At 45.3% G+C, this 21,427-nt stretch overlaps 2 protein-coding genes across 2 annotated transcripts in view; both read right to left on the reverse strand.

Annotated features, from left to right (window-relative positions):
- Positions 1–539: 539 nt before the first annotated feature.
- On the reverse strand, positions 540–12,877 carry Opalin (oligodendrocytic myelin paranodal and inner loop protein). The gene is made up of 6 exons (XM_021152425.1): positions 12,804–12,877; positions 9,021–9,056; positions 6,823–6,858; positions 4,508–4,630; positions 3,366–3,422; positions 540–1,100 (listed from the first exon to the last, which is right to left on the reverse strand). Exons 1-6 carry the CDS (start codon positions 12,804–12,806, stop codon positions 924–926), a joined length of 432 nt encoding a protein of 143 aa, XP_021008084.1. The 5' UTR covers positions 12,807–12,877; the 3' UTR covers positions 540–923.
- A 4,102-nt stretch (positions 12,878–16,979) lies between these two features.
- Positions 16,980–21,427, reverse strand: part of Tll2 (tolloid like 2) — a 121,855-nt gene continuing 117,407 nt past the window's right edge. Inside the window, exon 21 of the mRNA XM_021152072.2 lies at positions 16,980–19,995. Coding sequence (XP_021007731.1) covers positions 19,861–19,995 — 135 coding nt within the window. The 3' untranslated portion in view covers positions 16,980–19,860. The remainder of the gene's footprint in view (positions 19,996–21,427) is intronic.

Below are 21,427 nucleotides of genomic sequence, written 5' to 3' on the forward strand. Positions count from 1 at the left end.
AGTCGAAGTGAGGAGACCGCCAGTGACCACTAGAGTTATTTTTAAATGTCAAAAATTCAGATTACAGGCCACAGAGAAGGTTTAGATTTCCTTGTCGACTTTGTGACTATGGGTGGATAATCAGTAGGATGGGAAGATGTGGGAAGAACTGGGTGAAAAGGATGGATATCTCTAGTGTCTACTAAGTGGAAATTGCTTCCTTCATTCCTGTTGTAATTTTTCCCGTGGCCAAATGAAGCACAGAATGTTCTTCCCTCTTTTATAAAACCCAAAACAGGCTCGGGGAGGGTAGGTGAGCTCATCTGACTTCTCAAAGTGCTCAGCAGCACGTCTGACTAGGGAGTGCCTAGCTCACTCTCAGCTGTACGATACAAATCAACCACATGCTTCCTTGTGTCGGGGCATGGACGGCTCCATGCGAACTTTATCCTGAGATATTCAAAAGGAAGAAATGGCTTCTGTCACATGTCTTCGGTTAGGTTTTATGCATGTCCTAACTTGTGCCAAGCTGACCTTGGTCAATGCACCCCCCAAAAAAAGCCAACTCTCAAAGCTTTATTATTTTTTAAATGATAACATTTGGAGCAGGTAGAGGAGAAGGCAGGACACTCGGGAGCCAAGCCGTTTCCCAAAGGCAGACTTCGCTAGATTCAGAAACAGGACATATGGGGGCTCATCTGGACGCATAGTCAACTCACCTGGGTCGCCTTGCTGATTACCCTGCAAGGTCTGAGATCGAATGAACCTGCCTGCAGCCATCCCCTAAAGGGGCAAGGCAACCAGATGTGTCTTGGGTCTATAAATGAAATTGATGTCGAATGAGAGGCAGCTGACTCCTCGCCTCTCCAAGCGTGAACCCTGAGCACAGATTCCAGGTTTTCAGCCCTGATCCAGCTCTGGGTCTGCTCCCTGATGCGGTGACATCATTCAAGGCTCAGTCTGGGTACAAGCCACCAAAGTCCTCTTCTTCTTTCTATTTCTTCAGGAGGACGGTAGGTGTCCGGCAGGGGCTCCTCACTTCCCGAGACAGTCTTCACATATATGTGCCCTTCTTGGCTGCCTCGTGGGTTCATTTCATGTGTGGGTGACCGCCTAGGATTCTTGAGAACACAACAGATTTTTAAAATGATACAATAGAGACTCCAGCTTCTCCCTAAGATGAACTCAAACAGCCATATTGATCCTTGAATGGGAACAGCAAAATTCAGACCAAACATTTGAAACAGTGGTTGGCAAGACAGTGGGCATCGGGAGAGTAAAGACACTGAGCCTTAAGGGGCAGGAAATGAGTGACAGTTGTCTGAGCTTGTTGTCTTCAAGGGATTTTCAGGCCATGCAACTCTCCCTGGCTAATTATTGCTGGCAGACCGTCTCCAGCCTTTAACTTTTAATCTATTCGAGTCTATGTTCAGAAAGTGTTGTTCTGTGGTTTTTTTTTTTTTTTTTAAAGTTGGCTATTGCTTTTACAGCCAACCAGATGCTCTCTGTCTTGTAAGTGAAGCTACTTAGGCTATTTATATCTAATATGATCGTTGATCTGGGTGGGTTCAAACCCATTCTCTTGCTTCTGTTTTTCACTTGTCCTGTGTGTTCACTTCTTATTGGTCTTCTTGTGCTTTGTCCCCTATAAGCTTCAGAACCTTACTATGTTTATTGAAAATGTGTTGCGATTTATATCACAAATATATTTATTTTAATTTAAAATTGTCTATGTGTATAGATGTTTTGCCTAAATGCACACGCCTGGTATCCGAGGAGGCCAGAAGACTGCAGATGTTCTAGAATTCGAGGCTGTTGTGAGCTGTTATGAGGGCCTGCAAACTGAATTCAGCTCTTCTGACAAAGCACTTACGACTGCTGAGCTGTTCTCTAGCGCCACAATTACACTGATGATAGGGATGCTAAGAGTACCAGGAATTTGTGGTGGCTGACAGCTTTATGCTGCTGAGTCCAGGACCACAGATATAACCATCATAACTTAACTATTGTTGAATGTCTTCTACTAAGTTTTATTATTTCCATGATAGGATTAGACATTCGATCAGATTTATTCTTTAGCATTCTATGTATTTTATTATCACTGTAAAATAGGGTTTTTATAAAATTCCTTTTTATAACTGATAGCAATTGATATTAAGAAATACATATTGCTTTTGAATTTTTTTCAGTGCTGGAAATCAAACACAGGCCTTTGCTCATACAAAGTGGGTACTATACCGCAAAGCTAAGTTCTGTGTATTGTTTTTATATACAATAAACATATTTGACTGTTTTCCCAAGTCCAAAAATTTACCTCTAGATTATTAAGTTTTTCTATGTTGACAGTCATATATCATCTACAAATTATGATAATTTTACTTCTTCCTTTCCAATGTTATATTTAATTTACATATACTTATATTTGTGAATATATATATGCTATATTTGATTATATTTCCTTTCAATGTTACATTTTTCTGTCCCATTGTGTATGCTAGGACCTAAAGTTCAGTGCTGAATGTAAGTGATGAACACTCTTGATTCACTTCTGATCTTCAAGTCATACTCCCTTGGGTGTCCCTTTTCAGGTTAGGAGCCTGTTCTAGCTTGGCTTTGAAAGTTCATGTCAAGGGCTGGGGAGAAACGGTGCTTGCTAGCAAGTGTAAGGATCTGAGTTTGAATCCCCAGCCCACATCAAAGCCCAGACAAAGTACAGGCACCTGCAGCCGCAGCCCCCGCCCCAGCCCCAGCCCCAGCCCCCGAGATCTCTCAGGGAGTTGGGAGGCAGAGTCGGGAGAATCCCTGGAAGCTGGTGGGCCAGCATCAGCAGAGGAAAACGACAGAGAGACCCTTCTTAAGCAAGGTGGGTGGGAAGGGCTGACACCTAAAGTTATCCTCTGACTTCCTCTCACATACTTCCATAGTATAAATACCCAAACACAAGCATGTGCACACATACATTGTACATACATTAAACAAACAAGTAAAACTGCTTTATCACAAGTGACTTATCTTTTAACAAAACCCCATTTTTTTCTTATTAAGATAGCCACATATATGTTTGTTTTGACCATTAAATAAATTATATTAAGTTGATTTCCTTTTTCTGCTGTTGCTATATTTTCAGGACTGGGCACAGAACCCGGTGACTTTTACATGTCAGGTCAGCACTTTACCACTAAGCTACATCCAACCCCCGATTTTCTAACAGTCAATGAGCTTTGAATTCCTGTCTGGTCAGTAGACACATTGAACACCTCCATTGTGCTTCCACACATTTGGTTGACCTCCCTGCCAGAAGGTCTCAACTTTGCACAAGCACACACTTAACCCTTACCGTGCTACACTTTCAGTCACTCGCGGGGATCATAATCAAACGTGCTTACCTCGGGTATTTTGGGATTGTCATAGAGTTCTGAAATTTCACATGGTATCTCAGTCTCCTAAAATGGTTAAAAATAAATACATAAATAAATAATAAATAAGTGCATGTATGTATGTATGTGAAGGGCCATAGCTGTAACCATTCAAATCCTTGTGTTTTAAATCACTGTGCAGATCAGAATTGCCAGAAGCCTTTAAAACAAAACAAACACATATATAAGAGCCCACCTTGAGCAAAATGAACAGATAGACTTAAGAAGCATCAGTCCTCGGCTGGCATCAGGAAGAAGTGAGCAAGAGCAGACATGAAGCCAGACTGGCCATGAGTTGATAACTGGGTCCTCTGTGCTCTACTTCCACAGTAATGTATGTGTAGTTACAGCAATCCCCACCCCCTGTGCACTCGCAGTGGTTTCAAGTGCTAGCCACCAATGGGGATCTTAAGATGTTAATGGAAATTTCAGAAACCAAAGGTTTTAAATGCCCCCTTGAACAGCGTGACAAAGCCTTGAGCCACCCTACCTCATTAGAGCCTGGATTAGAAGCCTGGCCTTCTATCTCCCTATGTGAATATCTACCAATAAAACAGCTATAATTGTTCATAAGTAGAGAATGAAATGAGAACCCAGAAACCATTTGATACAGGTATGAAGCCTTGTCAGGTGGGATGCCAGGAGTGCACGCACATCCTCTTGTATGTAAGTCATGCTCATTTAGACACAGGAGTGGGCAAGGCTATGGTCTTATCATATCCCTCCCATAGACACTTCATCCCTATTTGTCTCTTGTCCTCCCTCGTGTTCTTACCATCTGACTTGTGCCCTTTTCCTCCCTCAGTGTAGACGACACCTCACTGCACAGAGACATGTTTGCCTGGCATCAGTCATCTCCCTCCATTCCTATCTTTTGCCACCCTGAATGTCATCTTATTGCCAGAGATTTGCTCAAGCAACCAGGGAGTTATGTGAAAATCAGCTCTGCCTGAATCTACTGACAAAGGACATCACAGAACAGAAATATTTACTGTCTTGTCCTCAGAAACAACACAGGTTCTGAGTTCTGACATGCTAACGCCAGACAGAGGCCAGTGCACTGAGGTACCGACTCAAGCTACTCATTCACACGCAAAGAAGCCAGGTATTACCTCTACGGGCTCATCATTGATGGTTCTTCTTCGCTGAATCAAGGTAAACAGCAAAGCCACCAGCAGGGCTGTGGCCAGCAGGGATGGGATTCCAGCTGCCAGTCCAATAGAGGGACCACAGTCCTGTCAGAGAGAAAACTGAGTCAGAAAAGCCCAGATTCTTCAATAGAGGCTACAGTGGGCATTGTAGCACACACCTTTAATCCCAGCATTCAGGAGGCAGAGGCAAGCAAATCTCTGTGAGTTTGAGGCAGGCCTGGTCTACAAAGCAAGTCCAGGACAGCCAGGGCTGGTTACACTGAGAAACCCTTTCTCAACAAAACAAAACAAAACAAAACAAAACAAAACAAAACAAAACAAAACAAAACAAAACAAAATGTAGGATATATTCAGTGATTAAAATAAACAAACAAAAAAGGTGCATGGGCCCTGACTGCATTGGAAAAATGAAATATTTCAAAAGATATCTGTACTGTATATGACTGGTGACTTGCTCTCCTAGGACCTAACTATATAGTTTAAGCCCATTTGGATTGCTGATCATGTGCTAAAACAAGGGACAACTGATTTGAATAGTTGCCTCACTGAACAGAAGCACAAACTACCCTTCAGAAGAAGAAAAGCCAAGGTACAGTTCGGAGGCACAGTTAAATGCCATAAATGCCATGTTCACAATCGCCTTCAGCCTGAAAAAGTCAAAGCTTTTTAAAAAATTTTTTATTTTTAATTTTCTTTTTTAGTACTGTGGAGAGTGGTTAATGTAGAGATTTGCAACTAGCCAAAGTGCAGAGAACACATGTCGGTGGAGTGTTCCGTTGTGACTGGGATTTCTATATTTTATCTCCTCCCCTAAGGTTCAAGGAATGTTTCAGAAGAGTGGGGAGAAAAGGTAGAAGGGCCAGAAGTTGAGAGACACTAGGGAAAAATCAGTGTCTTACACTCAAGACTGGAGCATCCCACACATGAGCTCATGGCAACTGTGTTGTCTGCACAAGATCAAGCTATGCAACGGTCTAGCAGAGTTCCAGCTGGGTACATGGGCTCCCACAGCTGGCTGAGGAGATGCTGCAGTTAATGGCTTTCAGCAGAGGGAGAGCCGGATTCCTCCAGAGGTTTGGTCCCTGGTAGGTCAGTCATACTCCAGTGGTTGACACCAAAACTATGCACATAAGTCAACACGAATTGGATTTAACAGTTATTATTAAAAAAAATTTAAAGGACAAGAAGTTTCGAGAGGTATGGAGGGGAATTTAAGGGGAGCTGAAGTTGAGAATGGGGTATGAATATATTGAAATATGTTGTGTACACAAAATTCTAAAAGAACAATTAAAAGTCATATTAAAAAAGAATAACCTAGATAGAGAAACAAAAAGTCAGCATTGTTAGCACATCCTATGTTATCTGTTGTTATTTTGAAAACATTCATATTGCACGCATGACCCTGCTTTCAAGCGCCCGCTGTGGTCTGAGTGGTAACAGACATGCTGGTAGCACCACAAGGTTTCAGGGTTGTAGCATTTTCTGGAAACACTAAAAACGATGTGCAAATTCCTCTAAACACCCTACAAATGCAATGTTAGCGGGTGTGATTTTTACGAAAGCGTGAAAACCCGTGTCACAAATACATGAAATGAGGACTGTTTGCAGAATGTCACTTCACACATAAAACCAAACATTTCACACAAACAGACCAAGACGTAGAATGCTCTCCATCCCTTACTTGTGACCACCATCCCGAAGTCTATTCCTGTAGATGCGCCTTGTCTGGTTTCCAACACACAGATGCAAACATAGCCATGGACTCTTCTATCCCTGGCTGCTTTCCTCCATGCTCTGTGAATTTGCTTGAGTATGTATGTGTGTTTGCTTGCTTGCATTTTTATTTATTTATTTATTTATTTATTTATTTATTTATTTATTGTGCATGTATGTGCATCTTATGCATGCAGGAGCCTTCGGAGATCAGAAGAGAGCATAAGACCCTCAAGAGCTAGGTGACAGGCAGCTGGGAGCTGCCGTGTGGGTGCTGGGAACTGAACAGGGGTCTTAGGTAAGTGTTCTTCACTGCTGAGCCATTTCTCCAGCCCCAGGGCCTGTGGTTTCACGGTCTCTCTGTTGTTTTTGAGCGGGGGTGGTCATAGGAATAATTAGTGAGTCTAGTCCTGGGCTTGAGGACAGCTCACAAGTCAAACTTTAATCCTCACAACAAATGCAAGTGACGGGGACGTGGGGGAGGGGGGAGTGTCACCCATGACACTGTACCCTCGTGTCATGGGTGACAGAACCAAATCTTGGTCATGGGAGTGGATACTTACTGTGGCTTTGGCACTCGTGGCAACTGGAGAGGATGTCTGTATGAAAGGAGAATATGCTATATAAGAAAACAAAATCTGTTGAGCACACATCATGCAAAGCATCCCATTCACCATGAAGTCAAATTCCTGAAGAACACCTTTCCTCTAACCGATTAACAGCAGCCACTACAAGCAGAGCCTTGTGTGGCTGCTTCCCCAGTAAGAATCCAGAGTGAAATTAGGCTTCATGGAAAACAAATTCCAAAAGCCAAGTGACATTGTCACTATTGACCCGGTGAATCACCAGAGCACATTCTACATCTCCTGTCTCTAGCCTTCATGCTGGGGCCAGCACACTTCAGCCCACTTGTCCGCACTGGGAGAAAATACAAACGGCAGTAAGCCTTTATAAAGAAGTCTCTGAAGGAAGCTGTGTCCGCTTCCAAACACACAGTACAGCAAGTGGCATCTGTAGATCATCCATGCGCCCACAATGAATGGTACTTTACATAATTCTGGTTGCCATCTCAGCTTGAGGAAGGAGAGGTGCTACCTGTCACTCCTGTCTGAGGTAGTTCAAGTGAGTCTCTGGGAACCAAAGCATTACGTGAGCAACTGTGTACCCTGTTACACAGAATCACCCTGGGCTCTGGGGCCTCAGTGGTAGGGTACAGGGATATAATGACTGCAGGATGGAGGCGTACTCTGTCTGCAGTGGGAGGCTTCATCCTCTGCACAGAAGCTGCAGGGTCTTCACCAGCTAACGCAGGGCAAGCAGTGGCTAAGGGTTCAGTGATTAAGCTTTAGGGCCAGAGTTCAGATCCCCAGAGCCCATGTAAATGTCTGGTGACGGTCATGACCTTCCATAATTTCAGGCTCAGAAGGCAGAGAAGGGATTCCTAGCGCAAGCGGGATAGCAAGACTAGCCGTAGCCATACCAGCGAGCTCTGGGTTCGATTGAGAGACCTTGCATCAATGAAAAAGATTGAAGAGTCATGGAGGATGGTTCCTAACATCAACCATGAACTCCACATGCACACACATGTGCAACTATGTACACGCACATATATGAAACATGTGTGCACATTCATGCATACCACATATACAGACATGATAATGGAAAAAGAAAAGTAATGAAAAAGGGTTTTTCTAGGGATCACATGAGCACCACAATCATGACCTGATGTCATCCCTTTAAAGCATCAGCAGTACTAGTCGGGTCTTTTTAAATTTAATTAATTTATTTTTATTTAATCCTCTCAGTGACCTTAGTGACTTGGGCCTTTTAGGCTTTTTAGGATGGTTTACTTGGATTTGTTAGGGCAAATTTTAAAAATTTTCAGACGTAGTGAGGTACACACCTTTAATTTCAGCACTCAGAAGGCAGAGAGATCTTGAGTTCAGGACTATCCTGGACTATGGACAAGATTCAGATTGGCCCAATCATCCTCTTTCCACACTCCACACTAAGGAACTAATCTCAAATACAGATGCAGCCAGATATGGTGGCACATGCCTGTTATCCTCGCACTAGGAGGTGGAAGCAATTGTAGGCTCAGGGCCAATCAGATGTACATCAGGAACTCTTGTCTCAAGAAAGTACAAACAAGTCTCATCTATAATGATATCCATCACACAGTTATTCCCACCTGGAACTCATTGTATAAACAAACCACTTGAAGACTAACGTGTGACTATCTTCTCTTGTGGTTATAAATACTGATGGAAAATATTTAAGGTACAGAATTATGCATAGAGTAAGAGCCCGCAGAAGAACAAGTCCTAGTATGTGTCAAGTCAGACAGCAGGGGGCGCTGCTGCATCTAAAGTCCTCAGGGAGCGCTGCTGCATGTAAAGTCAGACAGCAGGGGGCGCTGCCACGCGTAAAGTCAGACAGCAGGGGTCGTTACCCCAATGTTTTCTGCTGATAGGAATTTAGGGATTTGATTTTCTTTTTCAAAATGTACATTTATGCTTTTTGTTATTGCTGCTCCAGTAAGTTGTCTTGGCTTCCGTACACAAATCATGGCACATGTACACACACACACACACACACCCCAGAGAGGGAGGGAATAATTTAAATTAAAACAAACATTGTTCAACACAGACTATACTTTCTATTCAGTGCACGTGGGGCAGGGTTCTGGAGTCCCACTCTAAGTCCTTTGACCTTCGCTGACTTGCCTGGAGACAGGGGTCTGTCTAACTACTCCACTCACCGTATTCGATGGCAGTGTAAAGTTCAGTGAAAAACTCTGTAAGAGAGAAAAAGAACATTAAAACTCCCAGGGACGGTTAGCAACCTCCTGAACCTCTGCCTCCGAGCCACAGCAAGCCGGGGAAAGATGTACTGAACCCAGAGATGGGCTCCACCGGCGCCTCTCAGTTCCCAGTCTCAGAATAAGCAGTACAGGAACCTGGGGTGGTAGAGAGCTCCCCAGCCAGGAATAGCCCGAGGTGTTCATCAAGGCACTGAAAATTGACTTTTCCCAAGAATCGTGAGAATTTAGAAGTACTTAGTACTATTTTCAGCATAGAGCAGATCAACTCCCCCAAGTCTAAGCCCTGACTATTAACCACCTTACCAGGAAGATTAGCCAGAGAGAGATGCGGCTGGGGGTGGGGGAAGCGGAGGGGAGGGCGCAGTTAGAGATGAGGCTCTGGGCTGTAAGCTGAACCAATCAGGGTAGCAGAGAGTTGAACTCAGCTCTCCCTGGGATTCATTCTGCACCTGGCTTACCCTTTCCATTTGTGCACGATCAATATATAAGCTTTCCACCACCCTGCCCCATCCCTGGCATACCAAATTTCCCACAAATGTCTTTTTTTTTTTTTTTTTTTCTGAGACAGGGTTTCTTTGTGTAGCCCTGGCTGTCCTGGAACTCACTCTGTAGACCAGGCTGTCCTGGAACTCAGAAATCCTCCTATCTCATCACACAGCTAAGGCAGCTGTCACCAGAACCACCGGAGTCCTCTGGTGACATTTCCCTAACAATCCACAGGGGTTCCGTGCCACACATCAGTTTCTGCAAGTCAATCAACAAACTTCTTCTGGCCAGCCAGGGTGGCACCTGGGACTCTCAGGTCAAGGCCTCCAACCGCTGCCCTGGAGGTTGAGGCTACCCGAGCCTACAGGTGCCCAAGGACACTCGCTGGTCATCATGGTTATGCAGCTGTCCAGACTTAGCTCATCAGCAGTGATGTCAGGAGGCCACAGACAAAGCTTCCTTTGGAAGAGATGGAAGAGACAGGCTGCAAACAACAAGTGGGACTTAGCCTGCGTTGTTTATCGGGTGACGAAGGTTTTGGCCAATTTCAGAAAGACTTTCATATTTTGTTGAAACAGTGTCGTGCTGTCATGTCGAGAAAAAGATGGCACAGAGCCCTCTAGAGATGCAGCTGGCAGGAGCGGGTGGTGCTAAGGCAACCCTGGGCTCTGGGCCACCTGATCTGGGTGTGGATACAGCCTCTGATTCTTTGACGTTGGAGAAGATAAACTTTTGGGTGTCCATAACCCCACAGCCCCCTCTATCTTGCCAGGCTCAGTTTTTCCATCCTGGGAATGGGTACTGCTCATCCTGCTCAAGTTCCAGGGAAAGCCCAAGGGACACACTGTCTGTGGCAGCTCCTTCCAGCTCACGTGATGTCATGTTCTTTAAGGTCTGTCTAGCACAGAGCTGGCATGGGGAAGCCAAGCAGTAGGTGCTTGTCAGGTGGAATTGTTAGCATCAAGAAAGCATAGTAAAGACACCAAGTTGTCTATCAGTGTCACAGCTATAGAATGTTTCTGAGGGCCCTTGTGTTTTGCTATGTACTATAAGCTAGCTATTGGTCCCCAAGGCCTGGATGCTCCCCGGGGTGAGAGAGTTTGCACATAGAGAAAATAATGCTATGTGATCTTTCTTCTTAATTTAAAACTATTGGTTGAATAGAGATGCCAACAGCTGGACAGACTACAGCTAGGGGAGGTTTCTATTCCTGGAGGGAGTTGAGGGACGGTCAAAGGAGGATGGGGAGATAGGGAGAGAAGATGGAGCGGAGAGAAGACCCATGGAATAGGGGAGTCATGGAAACATGGCCATGAGGGCTGGCCACTTGGAGTCAGGAATGGCCAGATGGAATATGGCAAGCTATATTCTGGAGTTATTGGCAGGGGAAGTAGACATTATAGCATAGAGGGTAGATCTCTGCCCAGCTCTAGTGCTGATTAAGTCTCATTATAAATATAAAAGTTGACTGTCTTTTATCTGGGAACTGAATAATCAAAGGTGGGGTAGAAGCCCTGATCTGAGATTAGATTTTTACTACAACACCTTTGGCCTCTTCTGTGGCTGAATATCCCTCACAAATTCACTTCTCATGAAGGGAAAGAGGCAGCAGACAGTGACGGTCATGGACACTGTCCTGATGACTTCCCATGGGGGCAGCGCTATTGTCCCTGGAGCCCAGGTGAGCAGACCTAGCCCACGGTGAGTTCCCTGCCAGAGGTCAGTGGTAAATGCTGGGTTAGGTTTCAGGTCTTCCTAACTCCTGTGACTCCCCACCTCTTCTCTTTAAATCCCATGTGAGGTCTGCAGTAGTTGCTTACAGCGCACGTCCTTCAGCATACTGTCCTCCAAGCCACCCAGGGCTGTGGCAAACCTTGGCATCTCCTCATTAACGACTGGATAATATTCAGCCAGAAATGTTTTATGCACACATATTTATGCACACATATATATTGAATATATTCAATATAAATATTCTACATTTATACATACGTGTATATAGAATATGTTTAATATAAGCACTCCATATTTATACACACACATATATTCTGAATGTATTTAATATAGTACTACAGTTGCGCATCCACTGTCAGTCACCTGAGTTATTTTCAGGGAAGCTCACAAATTTTAGTGTCATTGAACTAGAAATGCTCTAGTAAATAAGCCACCGCAGTATATCCCTCAACAACTTGATCTTGGCTCAGACTGACTCTGGGATTATTATATTAATGAGAGAATCGGTCCCTTATCTCAACCCATCTGAGACACTCTGCTGAAACAAATCTAATTTCCAGGATTGGGGCACTAAATAAGCGTGATTTGGCAAGAGTTTGGCTTCTATATTATTTTTTACTTTGTGTTATTTCTCCTAGAATAAGTAGAAAAAAAATAATTAGGGCTTATAAACTAGTGTTTATAATCAAAGCCATCCTATTTTTTGAATTGTATATAATATATTATATTTATTATGTTACATATAGTCTTTTATGCTATCTATTGTACACAAGGCCATTTTCATGTAAGTATATAATGTACTTTAAGCACATCCCTGCACCTCTACTCTCCTCCCTGTTCACCATTTCCAGGCTGTTTCACTTCTAATTTTAAATATATATATATACACATATACATATACATATATATACACACATATATTAAGTCAATAGATAGATAGATAGATAGATAGATAGATAGATAGATAGATAGATAGATAGATGATTTTATGTATCTATAAAGTCTAGAACCTGCACAAAGAAAAAAGCCTCCTGATTTAGCAAACTTCCTTGGCCAAGTCGCAACCAGACACGTATCACACATCAGTAAGAAAAGGTGGAGTCCGCACTGCTGAGAACGCAGCAGGCAGAAGACTGAATGAGGGCCGATGAGATCGCTGATCCGAACCAAGGCTTCCTTTTACCAGAAATCGAAGAAAGCGGAAACACCTCTCCTGCATCTCCGAGGTGGGAGGAAAAGCTTTGCATCAAACAAAAGGTCACGCCAGCACATATTGGATGAGAATTTTTTAATTAATATTTTTCACCTAGGAAAATAATTAAAAGCCAAACTCCAAGACTTTGAGGTAATAATATAATAAGTTATATAAATTATATATGTGTATGTGTAGCATATAATAAGTTATATGTATTGACCTGGGAAAGTTGAGCCTTAAAGTCTTAGAATTGGTCCACAGTGAGGGACAGGCTAGGCTGAGAGAAGCTGCTAAGTCTTACTTACCATTTCTGACAGGCCCCCTTGGCAGGCTTCTCTCTCACTGGCACTGCAGGTCTTTGTCTCCCATTTGTAGGGCACCAGCTGGGAGCGATGCGGAGGCAGGGCTAGAAGTACTCCCAGGAAAGCCCTCACCATGCCATGTATGGTCAGGGGAGTAGCCAGGCCCTCAGCACATGAGCTTCCCCTGCTCCCTGCATGTGCCGCAGTCTTCCTTCTCTTTGTCTTTATTTTCTGTCCTTTTTACTTTGCAGCAAAGAAGCCACAAGATGGTCTGAGCGCTTGGAGCTCTGGCAGCCACAGTTCATTAGAAACAGTGGGTGACAGGGCTGAAGTAGAGATCACACACTACTCTTGCAGAGTTCAGTTCCAACCATTCCCTTTGGACAACTCACAAAGGCCTGTGACTACAGTCCCAAGGGACCCTACACATCCTTCTGACCTCTGCGGACACAGTCATACTACACAGAGTGTGCGGGGGAGAGGGGTGTGGACCAAGAAGACTGGGGTGAACTGCTCCATCCCCCAGTGGTCAGGCGTCACACTAGTCACATCCCTAGCCATGGCATGGGCAACACGACATCCGTATTAGCACAAGAAATGGCTGCATGAAGGTGGTGAGGCTGCTCTGCGAGAGGCAGGGTTGTGGCTTCCACAATGAACAGCACGCCCAGCAGTCCCTGGCCAGCCTGGTGACAGGTTTGACTTCCAGCTCTCGAACCTCACATGAGTGCAAGTCTCCTAGAGCTATGGCTTCTTTCAATAATTTATGATTTCTTTTTTTATATTTTCTTTATTTACATTTCGAATGTTATCCCCTTTCCTGGTTTCCCCAACGAAACCCCCCTTTCCCCTTCCCCCTTTCCCCCTCCCCCCTCCCCCTGCTCACCAACCCACCCACTCCCACTTCCTGGTCCTGGCATTCCCCTATACTGGGGCATGAAGCCTTCACAGGACCAAGGGCCTCTCCTCCCATTGATGTCCAATAAGGCCATCCTCTGCTATATATGTGGCTGGAGCCATGGGTCACTCCATGTGTACTCTTTGGTTAGTGGTTTAGTCCCTGGGAGCTCTAGGGGTACTTGTTGGTTCATTTTGTTGTTCCTCCTATGGGACTGCGAACCCCTTCAGCTCCTTGGGTCCTTCTCTAGCTCCTTCATTGGGGACCCTGTGCTCCGTGCAATGGTTGGCAGAGAGCATCCACCTCTGTATTTGTCAGGCACTGGCAGAGCCTCTCAGGAGCCTCTTAAGATAGTGAGTTGTAGGGCTGGCGAGACAGTTCAGTCAGTCGTGCACCTGCCTAGCACTGAAGGGAGGGTAGAGGTAGAGGTAGGTGATCCTACGTCCCTGGAACTCACTGACCAGCTCACCAAGCTGAATTGATGAGCTCCAAGCTCAGTCGTTAAGAGACTCCATCTCAAAACCTCAGATGCAGAGAGATAGAGGAAGCCACCTCATATCTGCACTGACCTCTAACCCTCCACACACGCACAGAGACACACACACACTCACACACGCATGCGCATGCGAGCACGTGCACATGCACACACACGAGTACGTACACCACATGTACACCAGCACACAGAGATAGTGAATTGATAACAAAAAAAAAAAAAGAATTACAGTAAATAGCCAGGTCAGTTAATAAAAACCACCAAGAGACGACGATAGAGAGAGGTAAAGAAAGGCGGGGCACAGAACTGTAGGCTTGGCTTTCGTGCTGACTTCCGCTTGGTGTGCACTCGGAATCACAGGCTGGTGTGACCACAGGCACAGACTGCAGGCTGGGTGTGCACACAGGGCAGTTTGATGTCACACCGGAAGGGACGTGGAATGCCTTCAGTTGGGTGAACTTTTTATCCACCTGTATCCCAAGATCCCATGGAGGCTTAGAAAATTTTCCAATGCCAAGGTTTACCTTCAGAGACTCTGATTCAAATGACCAGAACGCGTCAGGGTGCTTCCTGGATGCCAGTGAACAGTCGGGAACGCCAGCCACTGTTGTCACCAGTCAGTGTGCAAGGCATTGGATCCCTCTACTGAACATAACCTATGTGGCCTCTCTCTGGGGGACTTCCAGTTCCAAAACAACAGTGAGTGTCTAAACTAAAAATACCGATATCTAGAAGTCACAGTCAACTTAGTGAGACCACAACGTAAATTCACAGTTGCCTCTGTAGGAAGTGAACTCGTTTACCCAGCCTCCATCTCTGAATCTGTACATTGGACGGTTAATCAACACAGCCATTTCAAGCCAGGCTGCTAAATTTTCTTTCAAGACATAGAATTATAAGTGGGCCCAAGAACTTTACCATCAACCAAGCAAAAAACCACATCCTGTTTCCTGTAGCCTGGCTATGGATGCACAAAGCCACTCAGGTCCTTTCTGGCTCTTTTTACAATGTACTTACCGATGCCCAACTCTCTCTCTCATGGGCACAACATCTCTTCAGAAGAATGGTTGGCACCTTTAATTAAGTGGTACGTCAGCCTAAGCATCTTGCATAGGCATTATTGCCTGGATATAGTGGAGCATCATGGGACCAGGCTCTGGGAGACAATGGGCTACTCCTGAGAATTCCTGGACAGTTCCCTGAGGGTGACCTTAGGAAAGTGTGCTCCAAAATGTCTCACCCTTTTGCCAACTGATCAAGACTCTGGTTCTCGAAGGAGGAAGCGCTCGGTCTGGAGTGAGCCACATCAAGGAAGATGGCTTCAGGGTCTCCCCAGTGCACGTCCCTCCAGTGCTCAGAAGTGAGTCTGCAGAATGCACTTGGCAGTGTTGAGTCAAGGAAAGGGGCTGTGTGAGGTAAACAGACTCCCCTCCTCTGGGAGTACAGATGCCCCACACTGTATAGTGCAGTTGTACCCAACAGCCCTACTGTAAATTACAAATGGCGTAAGTCAAAAATTCATGGAACACGCCCAACCTCCCAGCTTGGTAACAATATCATAGTGTCATTTTGCCAATACTCGTGACCACAGGGTACCATGAGAGAGTATCTTACCACATACTGCTTGCCTGGTCAAAAATGAAAATTAAAGATTTGAAAGCATGGTTTCTACTGAATGCATATCATTTTCACACCATTGTAGGGTTTTGTTTTGTTTTGTTTCCCCTAAAACTGTTTAGTTCAACCATTTTAAGTGCACGGCTTTCTGTATTGGGCCTGAGAAGCATCTCCTTAGAAGCAGCAGAAGGAATGAATGTCCTTAGTGAGTCTGGGGACTCGAACTCTGATTCTCCGATCGTTTACATTTTTCCAGTATTTAAATGTGGACACTCCTAAATGTGGACACACCAATGACTGCCTAAATGCTGGCCCTGTCTAAATGTAGGCTGCCTAGATTGAGAGAATTTCGGATGCTGGGTGTCTTAGAAACAACAGGGAGTGTTATACACGTGTTTCTGGTACCTGTCAAGTCCAAGATCAAGGTCCCAGCAATGCTGGTGTGATAAGGGTCCCTGTCTGGTTCAGGGTCGGCCATGGCATTGCTTTGCTCTCACAAGGTGGATGGGGAAAGGGACATCTCAGTTCTCAAAGGCTTATCCCCTCAAACCATCACACTGGGGCCAGGATTTCACTGTATTCCTGTGTGGTACAAAAAAAATATTATTGCAGTGGACTGGTTCTGATTTTTCCAGATGTTTCTCTAAAACATCAGTGATGGAGATTGGAGAGATGACTCAGAAGCAAAAAGCATTTGCTGGTCTCGAAGAGGAATCTGCATTTAGCTCCCAGAACCCTCAAAGTGACTCATGACTGCCTGTAGTTCCAGTTGCAGGGGATTCTAAGCCTTCTGACTTCTGAGGGTACCGGGCACATACAGACGTGTAGGCAAACACTCATACAAACACAAAAAAATGTAAATACATTTTTTAAAAGGCCAATGTCGTCTGAAGTAGTAACACAAACACAGAACACAGCACCAAAAGCCACATTCTTTAATGAAGCCATCAATTTTCAAACAAGGGTTACCATTTCCCCATGTTCTTGCCAACTGACATTTTACACGAAATGTAAAATTACTCAAAATAAAAATACCTTTATATTTATAGATAACACTTTTTTATTTTTTTTTAAAAAGAACATTTTTAGATATTTGGGGTTGCCAATTGGAACTTTGATCACAATCTGCAAAGCAAACTTTAAAAAACATCTGTGAATGCTAAGGGGCCATCTCTTCCCAGACTGCGTGAGCAACACCAAGAACCATGCAGAGCAATGGGGCAAGACTTACAGCGTGGTCCTATGTAGATTTGCTGGTGAACTGTGTTTAGAGAATTATTTAAACAGACTGCGCAATTTAGGAATGCCATGGCTGTGTAGAGGGAAATTCTGAGAAAGATCCTTTAGAGAAAATAGTGAATCAATACGTGGCCTGGCTTTAGCTGTTTGGAGAAGTTTTCCATCCTGGGGGACAGGTTCTAGTTTCTGCTGACTCAGAGTAGAATAGAATTACATCAGGCAGGAGACCCGAGCTCCAAACTTTTCCTTACGTCATTTGTCCCAGAGGCAGTTTTTAGGTCTTAGAGCTCCACGACACCCCCAGGCCTGGTCCCACATAAAGGGCAAACCTAAGGGCTAACCTCGAGCCCCTCTATCCATCCAAGTCTGACTTTTCCAGAGAGGCCACTGAGCAACTGGAAGGGCCGAAGCGGGCCCTTGGGTCTGTCTTGGGTATTCTATTCTTGGAAGCCAGCCTGTGGTTCCTTGCAGGGCCTGTGTCATGTGTGAATCCCTGTGGGTGTTGGCTTCCAGAGGGGTGGGGGTGGGGGCTCAAGCAGCCCTTGTTGAATCTGAGCCTGTCTTCTGGGAATATGTCATTCACAGGCTTAAATAAGAGCTTTCATAAGAGTCCTATTGTTGTAAGCTGGCCTCCGCTAAAGCTGTGTGCCTCTGAAAACATTCACACTAAAAAGAATTATCAGTGTGTCACCAGGGTGACAAATGCTGAAACCAACCCTGATTCTCCCCAGCTCCTATTTTCCATGGGATTTGCCAATCTCAGTTACATTTCTAAAGGTTAAAAATACAGAATTTTTATGTGTGTGGAGCGAGATGGGTGACAGATACCTTACGAATCCTGATTTTTATTCCACCCTTGCCAGACAAGATGAGGCAAAAAATAAAAGCTAATCACACATACACACACGCACACGCACACACAAAACACACACACACACACCAGAGATGTGGAATCTACCCCATTGGGCTGAGTGGACAAGAACCATGGCATAAGCTGTCTCTTTTGCCACATGAAGCCAGCAATCAGGACAGGATGGAGGCTGCAGCTTACAGTTCAGAGCCAAGAGAAGAGAGAAGAGGTCTTGGTTTTGAAGGGAGAGGAATAAGGTGTGGGGCCAGCACCAGAGTCTGATGATAAGCCACAGTCAGTGGGTTGGCACTGTCTCGATGCCCTGATTAAGGCTGACCCTTACATACAGACATAGATACATATATACAGACATATATTAATAATATAATAATACTTGGATGTATTTTTCTCTCCTTTCTTCGTCTCCTAGTTCTCACTCCCAGCACTTATTTCAGTTGGACGTCATCCTCTGATGGGGATACTGTGATTTTTTTTTAAAGTAGAACCTTTAGCCTTCATATATGCTTTGTTTAAAGTGACAGTCCATCACATAGGGATTCTGGTGCTTGGGAGCTACGCCATCTCTAACAGCAACAGTCTCCTGTGCCGCCGCCCTGCGTTTGTCACCAACCCAACCAACAGGACTTGCAGTTAGTTAATGTAAACATTATTTTAAAAGTATTCCAACATAAATGCTCTTAGAAAGCTAACGTACCACAGCTTTTAGCTCATAATGCCCAGAGATGCCTTAACGAAATGCCATTCAAAACTAACTCACTATTTCGATTATACCTTGAGGTGCTAAAATTATGTAAACATCACCCTTAACACGCCGCTAGAGCAAGTGCAGGGTGCTGAGAATTCTGAGTGCAAGAGGGCGGCTGGGTCCCGGTTAATCCCAGCAAATCCGTCCATGCACTCTAACCTGTCTGGTTACATGAGTCGTGCCACAGACCACCTTGTTCCAGAGATGGTGGCTCTTATATAATGTGGAATTACTAGTTTTCTCCTAGTGAGACGTGGATTGGTCCTGAGATGACTTGACACGTCTTGCAGATGCTGTTTGAACTGGCTGTCCAGTGGCTGAGGTTCGCCAGAGCAGCTGCCTTCGCAGCTGAGAGGTTCCTGGAAGTCCATGGGAACCCCAGCCCAGGTGACATCTGGGAACCCCAGCCCAGGTGACATCATCTTCTAAGCCTCTGAGCAGAGGAGGAATATTGGGTGAAGCTAGGCGTCCTCTCAGCAACCTGGGGGTGCTCACCAGCGAATGTTCTGCTAGGAGTGACCGTGGGTTCTCCTTTCTGAATGGGGACTGATGACAGGGGCTCCCCAGAGGTGGCAAGGACAAGCAGGGACAGAGGAAAATGCTCAAGGTCTTCCAGCGCCATTATGTGGTTCCCAGGTCGAGCCTCCTCCCTGTGCCCTGGGATGCCACCTTAACTCTTGTGTCCATGGTCTCAGGTTTCCTAATTGGCTTGACTCTGGTAGAACTGCACAGAAGCATTCAGCCACACCTGTGAGTATCAGTGTAGCCGCTGCCAATCTATAATCCTCCATGCCCAGTACTGTCAGAAGGCAGCCAAGTCACCAGCACACCGGGCTCATGCCATCTATGGAAGCCGGTCCAGAGTTGAGAAAGAGGCAGCCTTTTGCCCCAGGCTGGCCTTTGGAGCCACAGGAGCAAAGCTTAGAGACAAATGTGAAGAAGCACATCCTGTTTGGTCGCTAACATCAAACTTTGACCTCCTCCAGAAGCTGCGACTGATAACGCCACAGCCAGAACCAACGGCCCCTCTCTCTCCTCCCATTGGCCAAAGGCATGTACTGTCATCCAGATATAGAGTTTTTCAAGAACGTAGTTTGGGTTTTTGTTGTGGAGAAAAAACACTGTACATGGGAGGCTGCTCACTCACAAGTGTTTAAAACACCCTCAGTCTCTCTCTGTCTTTCCAGAACTGAGGCGCTACTTCCTCATGTGCAAGGCATCTTGGAACTTGGTGCTGGTGTACCGGGCATGAAAGCCTTTCTTGTTGATGGTGTCGTCCGTGTAGAAGCGGATCATTAGCGAGTCTCCTGCAGAGTAGATTTCCTCTAATGGCTGAGGAAAAAAAAAGGGAAGGCTGGATTTTAGGTCAGTTGGCTATTGTTGGAATTCGAGGCGGGTGTGATGGTGCCTAAGGCTGGCCATAGCTGCCACGAGATCACCAGATGCTCTGACAGGCATCCGAACAGGCTCCTTCTCCAAGGAAGATGCCCTGGGCCCTGCTTTTACAAAGCTGAGCCTAGACACATAGCACACACAGCCGCTATCGTCTGTCAGGATACAGGTGGGCCAGGCACTGTGCTGACCATATCCAGGTCCCATGCAATGCAAACCTCACAAGCATGTAATGACATTTAATGAGGCAAGCTCCAGTTTGCGCATCCCATTTAAGGCATCAGAATCACACAGGGCAGCAGGACCCACTCGGGTCTTTCTAATTGTGAAGTCTGTTCCATGGATCTCTGGACTCTTAACATTGTGATGTGTCTGCCAGGAAACATGGAAGGAAGACCAGCATTCAGGTCTACATTCTACTGTGGCCAGCAAGTGGGTGGAACTGCTATGCTACATTTGTCAGGTGGCTTCTGCCAGGTCGTCTGCAAGGTGGGAGTCAGATGCCAAGGCCACTGCTAGATCCTAGGGATGCCAAATAGGGCTTCCCACTAATTATGCTCTCTAAGGGGCTCCCCTCAAAGGGAGATCTCATTGGCTTGTTCTCTCTTTGGGGGAGGACAAAGACAGACGGAAGGATAACCATTCAAAGACACAAATCCTGGGCTGGGTGTCTGTTTTGCACTAGGAGCAGTGGTGACTCCAAAGTGACCTGCACATGCTCAGACAATAGCAACGGAGCATGTGTGAGCGGCAAAGACAATGGTTGAAGCCCGGGGTGGATAGTGGGGTGTGGCAGGAGAGGAGCCAGGACATTAGTCTCATTAGTCTCCTTGGTCCCTAGGTGCCCACTGAGCACAGGCTGTATGTCCAGCTTGAGCCATATATCTCAGTATCTGGGGATACAGACAACCCAGGAAGTGGGCCATCAGAGGACAATAATGACCTTGGTATTGTGATTATACCAAGAATGACTTATAATCTTCACAGGTTTTGTTTAGAATAAGAATTGTAAGTAAGCCTTTAATGCCAGTACTTGGGAGGGGGAGGCGGGTGGATCTCTGTGAGTGTTAAGTCCAGCCTGGTCTACAGAGCGAGTTCCAGGACAGCCAGGACTACGCAGAGAAACCTTGTCTTGAAAAACAACAGCAGCAACAAAAAAAGAATTGTGAATCTAGGGAATATACACAGATATATTGAATTCATAAAGCCCAAATAAAAATTAAGGGGAGTACTCTTTTGAAAAACGGGGACAAAGGCAAAAGAATAAAGTCTCTGTACTGGCTAGTTTTGTGTCAACTTGACACAGCTGGAGTTATCACAGAGAAAGGAGCTTCAGTTGAGGAAATGCCTCCATGAGATCCAACTGTAAGGC

This window comes from Mus caroli, chromosome 19, assembly GCF_900094665.2.
Source record: "Mus caroli chromosome 19, CAROLI_EIJ_v1.1, whole genome shotgun sequence".
NCBI lineage: Eukaryota > Metazoa > Chordata > Mammalia > Rodentia > Muridae > Mus > Mus caroli.